This window comes from Ovis aries, chromosome 12, assembly GCF_016772045.2.
Source record: "Ovis aries strain OAR_USU_Benz2616 breed Rambouillet chromosome 12, ARS-UI_Ramb_v3.0, whole genome shotgun sequence".
Lineage (NCBI taxonomy): Eukaryota > Metazoa > Chordata > Mammalia > Artiodactyla > Bovidae > Ovis > Ovis aries.
Window position 1 is genome coordinate 51383593 of NC_056065.1, and position 14040 is coordinate 51397632.

The 14040-nt window shown below is 45.9% G+C and overlaps 1 protein-coding gene across 8 annotated transcripts in view; it reads right to left on the reverse strand.

Annotated features, from left to right (window-relative positions):
- Positions 1–8884: 8884 nt before the first annotated feature.
- The window catches only part of FHAD1 (forkhead associated phosphopeptide binding domain 1), a 162679-nt gene continuing 157523 nt past the window's right edge, over positions 8885–14040 (reverse strand). For all 8 annotated transcript variants that reach the window (XM_060396588.1, XM_060396586.1, XM_027975873.3 and 5 more), the window contains one exon: positions 8885–11673. In XM_060396588.1, the coding sequence (XP_060252571.1) occupies positions 11557–11673 (117 nt within the window). In that variant the 3' untranslated portion in view covers positions 8885–11556. The remainder of the gene's footprint in view (positions 11674–14040) is intronic.

A 14040-nucleotide genomic window follows, 5' to 3' on the forward strand; every position in this document is an offset into this window, starting at 1 on the left:
AGGAAGTGGGGGGTCCTTCCCTGCAGTTTGGGCGTGGGTCTGGGACTCAGGGGGGCGCCGCCCCCAACCCCTTCTCTGGAATCCCCCACGCCGTGAGGTCGTAATCTCGTGCCAGCGTGACACCCTGTCGGTTGCCATGGAGACCACTCGATGTTACACACTGGCACTCTCCATGAGGGTTGCTGGGCTAATGAAGAAGGTGGAGTGCAGGATACCCTATGTAGATGTGCCCGCAGGTGGAGCCGCCGCATCTTTTGGAAAGGGAAGAGCCAGCAGCTGCGAGGGAGATGGCGCTGGGCCTCAGTCTTGAGAGGTCCTCGGCGACACGGGGAGAGAGCAAGGGAGAAGGGCCCGGTCCTCTCCCCGCGGGTCAGCACATAACATGAATGACTTGGCAGAATAGCTACCGGGCCATGCGGTCGTCTGTGACTTTATTTTAGGGGAGCTGACAGGGAGATCTTGATGTTGCCATTTCAGTGGGGACCCCAGAGAAGAGGTGTCCTCTCCCAAGGCTCAATGGATGGGGTGTCAGGAAGAGGCCAGAGAGAGAATTTCTCTCTGTGGCCTGGTCTGTCACCTTAAAACTGAAGAGTTGTGGACTTCCAGCATCAGGACTCCTGCAGGGGAGGAGAGGGGCTGGTTGATAATACCAGTTTCCAGACTCCAATCCAGAAAAACAAATCTAATCTCTGGAGTGGGATCCAGAAATCTACATTTTAACAGCCACACAGGGGCGTTTGGCTACATGAAGGTTGAGGATCACTACTGTGCTTTGTGCTTATTCTCTAAAATATTAGGATGATTCTCAAGACTCTGCAGAAACAGCTTCCCCCAGAGAAGAGAGGGGCTTAGGGCTTAAAAAAACCAGTGCTCTGGAAACAGCATTTGAGAATGCAAAACCAGCGAGCTGTTACAGACTGATTCCCAAAGAACAGATCCTCAGTTGATATTTGTCGATTTCCCACAATTTAAGAATGTTGCTGGGACTCCCCTGGCGGTCCAGTGGTAAAGACTCTGCACTTCCAATATATGGATTCATTCCTGATCAGGGAGCTAAGACCCCACATGCCTCTGGGCCAAAAAAACCAAAACAGAAAACAGAAGCAGTGTTGTAACAAATTCAGTGACTTAAAAAACATATGATTTCCTTAAAAAAAAAAAGGATATTGCTAGAATTAATTTTGGGGGGCTCCAAAATCACTGTAGATGGTGACTGCAGCCACGAAATTAAAAGACATTTGCTCCTTGGAAGAAAAGCTATGACCAACCTAGACAGCATATTAAAAAGCAGAGACGTTACTTTGCCAACAAAGGTCCTTCTAGTCAAAGGTATGGTTTTTCCAGTAGTCATGTATGGATGTGAGAGTTGGACTATAAAGAAAGCTGAGCACTGAAGAATTGATGCTTTTGAACTATGGTGTTGGAGAAGACTCTTGAGAGTCCCTTGGACTGCAAGAAGATTCAACAAGTCAATCCTAAAGGAAATCAATCCTGATTATTCATTGGAAGGACTGATGCTGAAGCTGAAACTCCAATACTTTAGCCACCTGATGTGAAGAACTGACACATTGGAAAAGACCCTGATGCTAGGAAAGATTGAAGGTGGGAGGAGAAGGGGATGACAAAGGATGAGATGGTTGGAAGGCATCACCAACTCGATGGGCTGAATTTGATTCTGAATTTGAGTAAACTCCGGGAGCTGGTGACGGACAGGGAGGCCTGGTGTGCTGCAGTCTATGGGGTCCCAAAGAGTCAGACATGACTGCGCAACTGAACTGAACTGAGAATTAATTTAAAAGGGATTTTAAAAAGAATAAAATTGAGAAAAAAACTCTTCAGGGTTCAGAAAATATGAAATTTTCATCAACTTATTTTTGAGAAATGAGTTGGACTGTTTCTGAATCCAATAAAGATATTCAGCTTAAATGACGTGATTTATTTTTTTTTTAAGTTTGGAACTTTTTAAGTTTCTGTTGGTCTTGGACAATTTGATCTAGCTACTTTTAAGAGCTAAGTTTCTGTATCTCCCATGTATTCAAGGACCCATCAGAGGCAAAATAGTTAGGTTATTATTGAATGCAAGAACCTGGGGACATGGTATAGATGGAAACTTTAAAAATTATGCCTGCAAATGCTTGGGTTTGCAAATTCTGAGCTTTCTTTTTTAGGCAGTTAAATGCTTAAAATCTGACAGAACTCAATTTGCCCCAACCAATGATTCATATTGGGTCTGCATGAAATAGGGCTGCCTTTATTATGAAATGTTTTGTTTCTGGGAGCCAACTTTTTAACAGTGAAGGGATTAGGTTAGGATTTGCCTTTGTGAAGAATAATTTACATGTATGTGAAAAACCTGGGATTTTGGTTTGGATTATTCACACAGACTCTTAAGTATTAAATGCTCTGGTCAATTGCCCATTTGGCTTGTGTGAACACAACCCTCTGGAGGCAGGGCGGGCTCCGTGATGCACAGTTGGGGGAATTCCTGTTCATTACCTATTGTATTTTGTAAAAGAGGAGCAGAACGCCCAGACCTTGCAGCTCTTATGCTCAGACAGAGCTCAGGAAGTGCTGCCCAATGGGCGAGCCCTTTTAACACCTCTTGGGCTGATTCCGTCACTAGTGTTCAGGGGTTGAGGGGTCTGAGACTCTGGGACGGTGGAGCAGGAGCTCAGGCTGCTCGGTGTCTGTCTCATTTCAGAGGCCTTGTTGTCTGCTCCAAAGCTGGAGATGCACGCTGGATTTTATTTGAACTCTTTCCTTCTGAGGTCATTGGACTTCAGGAAAAGCACTTATTCAGAAACCAGAGAAGTAGTGGGGGGAAGAAAACTCTGGGATAACTGATGATCCCTGATTGCTAGTGAAACTTCCAGGAACCACCTAGTTGCCTGTTAATTAGGGAAAAATCACTTCTGAGTGACCCTGAGTGCTGTGCCCCAATCACGGATTTGGGCAGAAAGAAATGCTCTGGACTGGTTATGCATGACAACATTTGGTCATGTGGAAAGAATGATCTTCAGGAAAAAATCACACCCTCGGCAAAGGATTTTTACAGAGGCAGGGGTGAGAGAGAGCCGATTCTGACAATATTCCAGCGATGAGGGAGCTAGGCAGACTTAGTCATCGTTGACTTATGTTTTTTAGCTTCCTCCCACATCTACTTGTGTAACTGTCTTTTGGGGAGGGGTAAAGCAATATTAAGAAAAACAACAGCCCTTTGAAAAACAGGAGGGAGACACAGGGAGGAGTCGGGAAGAGCTCTTGGGTGATGAGGGCAGATGGAGAGAACTTTGAGGGGCATTCCAGAGCCGGATGGAACTGGGTGGTCCCTCCAGCCTGAGATGCTTGGAAAACAAGAAGGGATTAGGGAGACCGGAGGAGATAGAGTCAGCTCATAAACTACCGCACTCATTTGGCACTTTATAAACACCGGTTTACTCATTCATCATCACAAACCCTCCGTGGTCATCAGCAAACCAGTGATGGATGGAGAAAGGTGCACAGAGGTCAAAGTTGAGGGACAGCCCAGATACCCATTTGGAGCAATTGGAGGAGTGAGAGCAGAGAATGAGGTCAGAGCCTGGTTGGTCTCAGAGGCTTTCTCACCTCCTGCCAAGTCTGGAAGCCGTGCAGAGCGGGCAGCGGGGGAGCTGAGTCAGGAGGCACTCACAGGACCACAGAGCAGGACAGGTGGGAAAGGGTACAATGGGGCCAAGGCCTGCAGGTGGTCGCCAGTCATTAGAAGCCAACCTATCTCTCTCACAAGCTTTTTGTGGTTATCTTGGATGTGTTGAATCTACTTGAAAATCAAGATTGTCTTTCTAATTAGTTGCATATGCCCAAATGGACGGGCTAGGAGAAGAAAGCTGAGCATGATTTCTGCTTCTATTAACCCCCAGGCAGTTCTGTGTCCAAGTTTAAGAACTTGGACACAGCTTAAGTCTTAGCCCTGTCTTAAATGCTCAGAGAGAGAGAGAAAAAGAGAGACAGAGTGAGTGTGTGTGTGTGTGTATCTTGTGGCTTAAAACCCAGCAATGTTGCATCTGCAGGGCCTTCCTGGACCCTTTCCAAAGATGGCAATAATATGGGCAGCTGATTTCGATTTTTATACTATTCTATGAAAGGAGTGTGCGTCTCCATCCAAGCAATCAAGACCTATTTATTAAGTGTGTTGGGCACCAGGCTCTGGTCCTGGAATTCTCCTAGCCATGTGCAAGAGTGGGAATGGGGGTGGGGGGAGTGGGACTAGCCAGTCTGAAGAGTGAGAACTGTTGGACCCACACTGGGGGACTGACAAAGGCTATGACTGTTCCAGCTAACAAGCCTCTGGCTGGGACTCAGTACTTATTACCACCCACAATGACGCTGTTAGTAAACTATCTGACACCTCCTACCCCACCCTGCCCCAGCACAGCTTCCTGGGGGAAGGGACATGTCTGTCTGGTTCAGCTTCGGCTCCTCAGTGCCAGCATGGTGCCTGGCCCAAGGTCAGGTTGGAGAAGTCAAGGCTGACTGAATGCATGATGGCCTTCTCTGCCTGAGGGCTCAGGATGGACTGGGTGTTTTCTCCTGGGTGTCCCCTCCTGAGCATCCGGTGGCTGGTTTTCAGGTCTCAAGGTCACCGCTAAGAAAGAGTAAAGTGACACCTCTGTGCACCCACATGACTCAACACAAAGTTAACAGGATCTCTTGGACAACAAACCTCTCAAGTATCTGTCCCCTGCTCCTCTGAGGACAGCGTCAGCAGCATCAGATAGGGATTGCGGCCAGGTGACCTGCTGGTCCTTGGGCATCCATAAGGCCCAGAGGTCATTTGGAGCTCTCTGCTCAGCAGACAAGGTAGAAGGAATAAAAGGAGGGTAGGGGTAAACAGGGCATGTGGCTACTTCAGGGGAACATGAGGATTTGGGAAACTGAAAAGCAGTTGTAAAATTAGCACAAGGCTGAGGCAGGCAAAGTTGGTTGAAAGAGAGAGCAGGGTGCCCAGGCCAGGGACACCTGAACTCAGGTGAAAGTAGGGGACTCTGAGAAGGGGCTAGTAAGCCAGGATGCCGAGAGGAAGGGGTTTATCATGAAGTCTTGTTTCCTTCAAGCTTGGTTCAGTGGAAGGCAGTTCTCCTGATTCACTTGTGAAGCTTCATATTGTCCAGACGCAGGGCTGTGATGCTGAAAGGCAGTGTTGCATTGTGGTTAGGATCTGGATCTGAAAATCCCTTTGGGGTGACCTAGGGCAGCCTGTTTCACCTTTCTAGAGGCCTCAGTTGCACTGTCTATAAATGGCAATGTATCTCTCCTCCTGGAGTACTTGAGAGGATTAAATGAGAAAATGTATGTGAAGTATTTAGTGAAGTGCATGGTTCATAGAAAAGCTCCAGATGCTCTCAGTGATGAAGATGTTGATAAACTGGCTTCCTGGTAGTTATGAGGCAGGCAATAATCATACAGATATTTACAATCTAGTCTGGGTAAGAGTCTAACATGGGGCTGGCACATCTGGCCCCCTGCATATCTTCATAAATAAAGTTTTATTAGGACACAGCCATGCTCATTTGTTCAGTTATTATGCTACAATGGCAGAGTTGAGTAGTCATGACAGTGACCCCATGGTTCACAAAGGGAAATGGCCCTTTATAGAAAAAGTTTGCCAACCCGATCTTCATTGACCAGTAGATAACAAGCTGATTCCTGGAATTCATTGAGGAAAGCGCTGCATTGGAGCAGTTGAGTATGAAGTCTGAGCCCTGAGACTTTTTCTCCTGGGCAAGTAACTTCTTGTTGTTTTCACATGTGAAACAGGAGTGATACAGTGAGGACTGAAAGGGATAATGTCTGGGCTGTGCTTAGCACAGGATCTGATGGCTGGCAAGGATGCTATAACAAGTTTGCAATTATTAACTATTAAAATTCAACTGTTGAAAGGCACAAAGAAACTTCCAGAAGAGGGTAACTGCTGTGTGTAGCTCTCTCTAGAGAAGGCCCAGCAGGAATCTCATAGAAAGCCATAAAAGAGGATGGGAACATCACAGGTGAGTTCTCCCAGGCAACACACCCACTAAGTGAACAATTCCACTCCTCAGGTGAGCAGTGGGTCAGATCGTGAAAAGACAGGGGAGCAGAGATGTAGGCTACGAGGTCTAGCACAGTGTCGTTAGTACCTGGCGCATAGTCAGTCAGTTCAGTCACTCAGTCATGTCTGACTCTTTGCAACCCCATGGACTGCAGTACACCAGGCTTCCCTGTCCATCATCAACTCCTGAAGCTTGCTCAAACTTGTGTCCATCGAGTTGATGATGCCATCCAACCATCTCATCCTCTGTTGTCCCCTTCTTCTCTCCTGCCTTCATTCCTTCCCGGCATCAGGGTCTTTTCCAATGAGTCAGTTCTTTGCATCAGGTACATAGTAGGTACCCAGGGTCTGTTGCCTGAATGAATGAAGGCTGGTTGTTTAACCATAAAAGTGATTGATCCGAATAGAGTACCTCTGATGATTAGACCACGGTGAGCCAGAAGATAAAATTTCTGCCTCCAATATCTTAGGGTCTTAGGAATGAAAGCATTATGACAGTAAAGTCAAAACAAGGAATCTGCTAATGCTTCCCACAGCAGGAAGGAGGCATTGTGACGGATTCCTAGGGAACAGATGGACAAAGAAAAATGTTTAAAAACAAAAGCAGGGACATAAGGTCATGAATGGGCCCAAAATAACTCGGGACACTGAACAGACGGATGCAAGCGGTGCATCTTGATGGAAATGAGGCCAAGCTGATAAGCTGAAATAGTCTACCCTTTCCAGGCGCCCTAACCTCAGTACAGAAAAGAGGCTTTAGGAACCTCAGTACGGAAAAGAGAAGTGCATCAGTGTGAGCAGGTGTTGGGTTTCCTCTCATCATCTTCGGTGTATTACTTTCATTCTTAAGACCCTAGAAAATTGGAAACCACTCCACTTACCAGGAACACACTTGGGAATGCAGATCTGGCGGAAGCTGTTTTTTCCTGCAGACACTTCATGACTCTGGTTTCCACAACAGCAGGCATGGCTGGCTGTGCCAAGTTGCTGGAGAAGGGCACCTTATCTGCAAAGTCACGAATCCAAATGTGCTGCCATTGGCAAGGGTGGGAGGAAGTTGTTTGGTTTAGCCTCTCGGAGGGATCAGAAGATTGGGAGCTCTGGGAGGAGGGTGAAGCCGCCTGTCCCCTGTTGTCCCTTGGAACAACCCCAGGGGAAAGGTCATTGGTAGCTTCTCAGAGCTACCAGTGGGGGCTGTGTACCAGAGTGTCTTTTAAAAAAGTCTTCATTGAATTTATTACAGTATTGTTTCCGTTTTATGTTTTGGTTTTTCAGCTGCAAGGCATGTGGGATCCTAGCTCCCTGAACAAGGATGGGACTGGCACCCTCCACATTGGAAGGTGACCTAACAACTGGACCGCCAGGGAAGTCCCAAGAGTGCCTTAATAAAGACCATTTTGTTTGTAATAACAGAAACTCAAACCAGCTGAAGCAAGAAAAGAGGACATTTATGGGAAAGAAGAGCTGGTTCCTGACAGTCCTGACTTTTCTCCTGATGGTCCTGACTTCTCAGCTTTGCTCACCCTGTGATTCTCTAACCTACGTTGTCGCCTTTCGATAAGCTCCCTTTCTGTTTAAGTTAGACACAGATTTCTGTTGTTTGCAACCAGAGACCCTGGGGTGATACTCTGTCCTAGTGGAAGCCAAGGGCAGGCCCTAGAACTGGCCTTTCCCAGGAAAGAAACCAGGAACCAGAAAGTCATCAGGAATTAGGGTAACTTTCTGTGTCAGTTGGAATGCTTTCAGCTTTTAAATAACAGAAACCTTGACGTGGGTAGGTGAAAATATGGAGCCTCTCCCAGATGAACCCTGGCTGTGCGGTTTGCTTTGTCTGATGACATATTGGCAAACACAAGGCAGGTGGAGACTTGAAAAGTGTGCTTTGGGGCTTGGTCTCTCCTGCAGCTCTTGGGAACCTGTGGCTTGATCTGACCTGCTGGGCAAAGAGAGATCACACCAGGCAGAGACAGAAATCCCAGCTGAGGTCTTTCTAGACCAGGGTTTCTCATTCTCGGTACTGTTAACATTTCGAATCAAATAAGTCTTTGTTGTGGGGAGCATTTCTGTGCACTGTGTGATGCTTAGCAGCATCCCTGGCCTCTATCCCCAGATCAGTGATCCTAACCTTTTTTTGGCACCAGGGACCAGTTTCATGGAAGATTCCATGGACTGGGGCAGAGGGATGTTTTCAGGATGATTTCAGGTGCATTATATTTATTGTACACTTTATTATTATTACATCTGCCCCACCTCAGATCATCAGGTATTAGATCCCAGAGGTTGGGGAACACTGCCCTAGATAGTTGCACCCCCTATGCCAGTTTAAATATCTGGACACCACCAAAGTTGTGTTCAGATATTGCCCAATATTCCCTGGGTGACAAAATTGCCCCTGATTGAGAACCACTGCCCTCACCCACCTTGCCTGTCAATGACCAGGCATGTACACGAGGCATCCCAAACCATCCAGCTCCAGCCAGGCCAGCCTAGACCAGTACATGTGTCCTGCTTGACCCATGAAATCATGAGAAATAATGTTCGCCATTGTAAGTCAGCAAGTTGTTGAGATGGTAAAGAATCTGCCTGCAATGCAGGAGACCCAGGTTCAATCTCTGGGTTGGGAAGGTCCTCTGGAGAAGGGACTGGAAACCCATTCTAGTGTTCTTGTCTGGAGAATCCCATGGACAGAGGAGCCTGTGGACAGGTGGGCTACAGTCCATAGGGTTGCAAAGAGTCAGACATGACTGAGTGACTAATACTGAGAAGTTTTAAGTGGTTTGCTCCACAGCACACACAGGTACACCTGACTACAGTGACTTAAACAGAAAGGGATTTATTTATTTACATAACAGGATGTATAGAGCTAGGCTGTTCAGTACACTGTGGTGCACAGCACAGTGATGCTACCAGGCCCCCACCCAGGCTTTTCATATCTTTCCACTCCGTTGTCCTTGAGGTGGGCTTTGGCCTCTTGCTTGTTTCCTGGTGATTCCCAGCATGGCTGCTCCAGCTCCAAGTCTGAGCTCCAGGAGAGAAAAGGCAGACAAGACAAAGGGACAAAGAGAAAACTCTCTCTTCTAGCAAAGTCTTGCCTTTAATTCCAGAAGGGAAGCCCTGTCCAGGACCTTCACTTGCATGTCATTGGCCAGAATTGAGCAACATGGCTGGGTCTAGCTGCAAGGGAAACTGGGAAATGAAGGTGCTTAACCTTCAGCTTATACAGTAGAGGGGCGATGACTAAGGGACTTGTAGTGTCCACTGCACTGTCTCTCTGGTGGTCTTGGTTTCTTGTCTCTACTTGTTTATCTATCCCGGCTGTCTCATTTTAGACTGGCTTTGTTTCTCCAAACTCAGTGGAAGAAATGGCCACACCAGCTGGGAACTGCATCAAGACCTCAGCTCCATACCACTACTAACCTGTGTGGTGATCCTGTGCCCTACTTCCAATACCACGGGTGGAGGTACTGATTGGCTCAGCTTGGGTTAGAAATGAAACCTGATTGGTCTGGCTTAGGTAGACTATCTACTGTTCAGCCAACCAGCTGTGGCCAAGAGAGCAGCATTAACTAGGGTAAACGTGGTTGGGGGGGCAGTGTGCATTCTCTGAGAAAGGGGTATGTGGCTGAGGTGATACCCAAAGAACCATCTAGTTCAAGGAGTGAAGAAAGGAAGTCACCATCGTGGGTTGCAAAGTTGATGTGATAAAAATTAACATGTCCTTTGAGAGACCTAAAATACAGTGGAGTCACAGAGATCACATTTGACTTCTGCAAATTCAAATATTCATGTTCAACCAAATTAAGTATCCCCCCCACCACCACACAATTTGGCTTCCAAACATTAGCCAGCTTCTTAACTACTGTCTAATCCAGTGATCTTTTCTGGTGCTGGAGACTGCTTTTTGAATTTTGGGGATGTGGTACAGTATGCTGCTGCTGCTGCTGCTAAGTCGCTTCAGTCGTGTCCGACTCTGTGCGAGCCCATAGACGGCAGCCGACCAGCCTCCACCATCCCTGGGATTTTCCAGGCAAGAACATTGGAGTGGGTTGCCTTTTCCTTCTCCAATGCATGAAAGTGAAAAGTGAAAGTGAAGTCGCTCAGTCGTGTCTGACTCTAGCGACCCCATGGACTGCAGCCTACCAGGCTCCTCCGTCCATGGGATTCTCCAGGCAAGAGTACTGGAGTGGGGTGCCATTGAAAGTAATATCATATTTTTATGGAAAACTGGGGTTTTCAAGATTACTATTATTTTTTTAAAAAATAATTTAAAACTCTTTTTAAAAAATTTATTTATTTTGGCTGCACCACCATGAGGCATGTGGGATCTTAGTTCCCTGATCAGGGACTGAACCTGTACCCCCTGCCTTGAAAGCATGGAGCCTTAAACACTGGATCACCAGGGAATTCCCTTCAAGATTATTTTTAAGGTCATGTGTAAGATGTACCTTCTCACTGTGTAAGATGTACCTTTAGTGGAATATTACATAAATAATTTTTCCTATTTCCTTCTAGTTTTAATCAGTATAAAGAATGCATTTGGTTTTTAAATACAAAAATATTTTCACTGTGGCTTTTTAAAATTAAAAAAATTAGTGATATTCATGATTTCTGCTGTTCCTCCCATTTTATTTGGTAGTCTTGGCCATATAAGAAAGGCAGGGAGAGGACAGATGGCTGCAGAGAGGGCAAAAATGAAAGTCTCTCCAAATACCATGGAAAGAGTGTGTCCACCTGGACAGTGTGTGCCCTTTGGTGACTGGGTTCTTGGTCTGTCCTGATGGCCCGGGACTTGAACTACTGGGCTTATCCTGCTGTGACAGAATGGGCAGTGTGAGATGGGAGTTAAATACCTGGGTTCCAGACCCAACCCTTTCTTTCTTACCTGTGTGACTTTAGATGGGCCATTTAACTTCTCTGGACCTCAGCTTCCTCATTTGTAAAATGGGGAATATAATACTATTTACCTCCCAGGGCTTGGAGGAAGATTAGATGAGATGGGTTTTGAAAACTACAGAGTGCCATATACATCTGACTCATTGTTATGGAAGTGATAAAAACAGGTTGGTGTTCAAATTTATTATAAGAAATTCATATATAAATGCACTATACTGTGGCCCGAGCAGCCCCTGAGGTTACCTTTCTGTCCTGTGGCCCCAGTAACATGCTCTGGGTTTTCTCAACTGTGGGTTTCTTGGAGCTCTGTGGGGGTGTGACATTTGGGTACGTCACAACCCAGACACATAAGTTTATCTACTGGGCCTAGGAGTGGGAATTTTGAACTAATTCTTCATATGCCCAAGTGCATTTACATTCGTAGATAGCTGTGAAAAGAGCCCCTCTCCCCACACACTGTGCAAAATACCAGTCTAGGAAGCAACACATAGGGTAAAAATCTTTTAAGTCCTAAAAAAGTGTCTTTGTGATTTGGTGCGGAAGAGCCTCTCTGACTCATGGAGGAGGATCTTGCGAGACTCGGTGGGATGATGTTTCTAGTTCCTTCCACCAGGCTTAGAAAACAGAAGGTTCTGGCTGGACTTGCTGGATATCTCTCTCTTTAGCATCTCTCTTTCTTGGTCCATCTTTGCAGTGGCTTTTCTGGCTCCGACCTTCAACAAGAGCAACAAATGCACAAACTTGACAGTTGTAAGGAGATCCCCAAATATACCACTCAAATGGGCTTTTTAACTCAAAATAAAGTATTTGTAAGAAAGAAATTATATACAGACATAGATGTGTGCAAAAAGAAGCTAAAATAATCCACTATTCTCACACTACCCACAGGTAACCTTATTGACATTCCAGTGTACTCCCTTCCAGATATAAAGAGAATGCTTTCTCTTCTTATATTTTCTTTCTTTCTTTTTTTTTTGTTTTTGAAACCAGGAGTTTCTGATTATGGGCACATTCATTGGGATGGACTTTCTCTCGAAAGTTGTTACTAAGACATAAGCTGAATGTCTTATGTCTCTGATGTCTTAGGAGGAGAAAATGTAGGATATTCAAGGGGAATCTGTCTAACCCTATTCTAAGCACTGTCCCTGGCTTGCGGCAGTCATGAGTATGACTCTGTCCCTGGTCTTAGCTGATCGGGCACTGCGGCACAGGCTCGGCTTTTCAGATGGTCACTCCTAGGATTTAGGATTATGGACTCTATGATGCTACATACTATCTGAGCTGGTTCTTTGAACTGCGGGACTGTGAGGTCATCCCTTTTTATCACATGACCAGAGATAGACGCGATCAGGGGAGATTTAGGCTCAGAGAGGTGATATGAGCTCTCTCCGTGTGTTTGTGCGTAAGACAGATGATGCTTGGGAGATGATGGCCTACCAGTCCTCTTTTGAGGCCAGGCTCTCTCTCAGCTCTCAGTATTTATGAGGCACTTACTCTTACATCCTTATAAAAGGCCCCTCCCTCTTTCTGAATAGGTTTCTATTCATTGCAACCCAATAATCTCTCTCTAGCACAGTTCTGTTTACATTGTAGATACGATTGTAACTTGCAAGTTTCTTTCCAACAGTCTTCACATCACCAGCCCTACTTCCTGCAAGTTTTTGACTCCAACTCATGCTCCTGGGAAAGGGCCTGCAGGCCTACAGGTAGTCAAGTTTCAGCTCTGCCTCTGAAAGCGTGATCCTTGGTCTCTTCATCTGTCAGATAGGGGTCAGAATGTCCTGTCTTCCTCAGGGGTTGAGAGGAGGTTCTGGGTGGATTTAAATGGAAGGGGCTGGTAGGACCATCTCTGTAACTCTTTTCATTTTAAGACAGGCTTAAAAATCACATTCTGTGCCTGACCTATGCCAGTGGGTGCCAGGAGCCTTGAAATGTGCTTTGAGATTGCTTTCAAAATCATTGCAGGAAAACATTTCAGGGTGAGGTAGGCTAACATCTCTACACTAGCCCACAAAGTAAATATTGGTGGGAATGCCCAGATAAAAGGAAAACAGACAACAAATGTTTGAGAATCTTTTGCCTCTAAACCAGTTTTCCTTTGTATCCTTTTTAGTTTGATTTTCAATAAAATTGGATGGGTCCCCAGGGCCAGTGCCCTGACCTGGTGTGGGGCTGGCTGTCAGAGCAAGAATCTGGGTGTTTGTTAAAAATGAAGATTCCTTAGTCCCAGGGTCCCCCAAGTCCCAGGTCTGCCATGAGCTTGAGGTGGGAAGCACCACAGAGCAAGCTTTGGTCAACTTTTTTGAGTGATGAGGTCGGGGACGGCAAAAGGCAGAGGGGATGGTTGAACCGGGAAAAGGAAGGGGTGAAGAATGGGAAATGTGAAAATTCAAGTGTGGGCCTGAGGGGTGGGGGAAGCCTGGCTGGGTCTGTCCCTAGCCAGGGACCTCCCACAGCAATAAGCATTCATCCTGTGTGTTTGGAATCGCATTCCCAGCTCACCCTTAGAAGAACAAGGTCAGGATAGGAGCCTGTCATTTAAATAAGGACATTTAAATTGGAAATTTGGCAGTTCTATTTCCAGTTTTTTAAGGAATCTCCACACTGTTCTCCATAGTGGCTGTACTAGTTTGCATTCCCACCAACAGTGTAATGGGAGGGGGGTTCAGGATGGGGAACACATGTACACCCATGGCAGACTCATGTCAATGTATGGCAAAACCGCTACAAAATTGTAAAGTAAAAAATAAATTAATTAATTTAAAAAAATAAATTGGAAATTTGGAAATTAACTGGGATAATTCCAGTTAATACTCAGGGCATACTGGAGTGGCAGATCTGGGCACAAAGATTCCAGTTCATTCCCACACCACCTCAGGTCTTGGTTTTAAACATCCCTACTTCATGGAGGCCTCTCCTGGTCCTTGGCCTGGGGAGGAGGATGGAGAGGTCCCTGTGAAATGTGTTCCTGAACTCAGGAACAACTCAGAAAGTGCTGCACTGGCCAAAAAGTTCATCTGGGTTTTTCCATAACATTTTAATGGTAAAACCTAAATTAACTTTTTATCCAACCCAATATT